At 41.0% G+C, this 2,006-nt stretch overlaps 1 protein-coding gene across 1 annotated transcript; it reads right to left on the bottom strand.

Annotated features, from left to right (window-relative positions):
- Positions 1–491: 491 nt before the first annotated feature.
- LOC137629321 (golgin subfamily A member 6-like protein 25) lies at positions 492–1,808 on the bottom strand. The gene is made up of 2 exons (XM_068360578.1): positions 872–1,808; positions 492–814 (listed from the first exon to the last, which is right to left on the bottom strand). Exons 1-2 carry the CDS (start codon positions 1,806–1,808, stop codon positions 492–494), a joined length of 1,260 nt encoding a protein of 419 aa, XP_068216679.1.
- Positions 1,809–2,006: the final 198 nt, after the last annotated feature.

Here is a 2,006-nt window from a genome sequence, read left to right as displayed (position 1 = left end):
AGCATCAGTGGGCCAGGCGGTTAAGCCAAGCATCAGTGGGCCAGGCGGTTAAGCCAAGCATCAGTGGGCCAGGCGGTTAAGCCAAGCATCAGTGGGCCAGGCGGTTAAGCCAAGCATCAGTGGGCCAGGCGGTTAAGCCAAGCATCAGTGGGCCAGGCGGTTAAGCCAAGCATCAGTGGGCCAGGCGGTTAAGCCAAGCATCAGTGGGCCAGGCGGTTAAGCCAAGCATCAGTGGGCCAGGCGGTTAAGCCAAGCATCAGTGGGCCAGGCGGTTAAGCCAAGCATCCTTAAACCTAAAAAAAAAAAAATATGCCAGGCAGTTAAGACAAGCATCATTAGTCTTGGCAGTTAAGCCTGGCATCCTTAAACCTAAAAAAAAAAATAAAAAAAAATAATATTCCTTTCACAAAATAAAAATAAAATAATATTCCCTTAAAAAAAATAAAAAAATATTCTTATCACAAATTTTGTTTTGTTTAGTTTGTGACCCCTTAATTATTTTGGATATTTTCTTCCTGAGTTGGTTCGTTATGAACTTTTTTTTCGGCAGTTTCCAAAACCGGGACTATGGATATGGATCCAGGGGGGGCCCAAGAGAACTGGTCCCGTTTTGGTTTCTTCTTCTTTGGTTTCCTAACCAAAAGTTTCCTTGTAGGTCCTTCTCCTTCTTGTTTTTCTTCCTTCACAACGACTACTTTATCATCATCATCTGCTGCATTTTCACACGTTTCAACGTCACCCATTCCTTCTTTTTTAACGTGTTCCAAATCTCTCTTCTGAAGTTCCTTCTTCAGTGAAGAGATGAAGTCCTTCGCTGCGGACAATTCTTTCTTCATTTGATCTTCTAAGTTGGTCATTCGAACAATCCTACCGTTCAAATTTTTTTCTCGTTTATTTTTGTTCTCCAGTTGTTCTCGAAGACCTTCGTTCTTCTTTGTAATTGTGAACAATGCCTCCTTTAGCTCATTATTTTGTAGTAGAGCTTTAGAAATTTCCTCCTGCAGCTCTTCTATTAGACTTTGGTGTCTTTGGCTTTTTTTGTGATAATCAGCACGAGCCTGCATCAGCTCTTTTTCTAGTTTGATTTTTTCTAGAGCCAATTCTTCATAAAGGAAGCTTCGTTCCTTAATGGATGTTTGGAGATCTTCATTCTCTGCGAAAAGGATCGATTTCAGCTCGTCATGAGCCTCGATTTCCTTCTTGGCCTTTTCCAGTGCCTCAGTCAACTGAACTATTTTCATTGTGTTTTCTTCATCCCAAGTCACTTTATCTTCAAGCTCTTGTTTCAGAGCTTCTTTCTCTTTCACAAGTGCTGATTTCATCTGATTATGGACATAATTTTGCTCCTGTGCCATTTCCAGTTGTTCTCGAAGACCTTCGTTCTTCTTTGTAATTGTGAACACTGCCTCCTTTAGCTCATTATTTTGTAGTAGAGCTTTAGAAATCTGCCCCTGCAGCTCTTCTATTAGACTTTGGTGTCCTTGGCTTTTTTTGTGATCATCAGCACGAGCCTGCATCAGCTCTTTTTCTAGTTTGATTTTTTCTAGAGCCAATTCTTCATAAAGGAAGCTTCGTTCCTCAATGGATGTTTGGAGATCTTCATTCTCTGCGAAAAGGATCGATTTCAGCTCGTCATGAGCCTCGATTTCCTTCTTGGCCTTTTCCAGTGCCTCAGTCAACTGAACTATTTTCATTGTGTTTTCTTCATCCCAAGTCACTTTATCTTCAAGCTCTTGTTTCAGAGCTTCTTTCTCTTTCACAAGTGCTGATTTCATCTGATTATGGACATAATTTTGCTCCTGTGCCATTTTCAGCTCGGCTTTCAACTCTTGAATGATTGATAGTAATCATCAATTTGATTTTGATTTGCTTGAATCACAGCCTGTTTAATGGCAAGTTCCTCAGCCAAATCTTCATTCTTTCGCCAGAGATCTTCAATCTCGGTGTGTCCGTTCGTCTGAACAGTTACATCTGTGTTAGAGACTGGTCCAGTTTCTACTTGAACT

Source organism: Palaemon carinicauda, chromosome 37 (genome assembly GCF_036898095.1).
Source record: "Palaemon carinicauda isolate YSFRI2023 chromosome 37, ASM3689809v2, whole genome shotgun sequence".
In the NCBI taxonomy this organism is placed as follows: Eukaryota; Metazoa; Arthropoda; class Malacostraca; order Decapoda; family Palaemonidae; genus Palaemon; species Palaemon carinicauda.
Note: the sequence above shows the minus strand (reverse complement) of the source record. Positions and strands in the feature narration are given on the sequence as shown.

What these genes read in the sequence shown, in the direction of transcription:
- LOC137629321 (XM_068360578.1), bottom strand. Translation starts at nt 1,808, where the DNA reads ATGGCACAGGAGCAAAATTATGTCCATAATCAGATGAAATCAGCACTT. An exon ending in ACGAGAAAAAAATTTGAACG is followed by an intron (nt 815 to 871) that starts GTAGGATTGTTC and finishes AATTGTCCGCAG; the next exon opens with CGAAGGACTTCATCTCTTCA.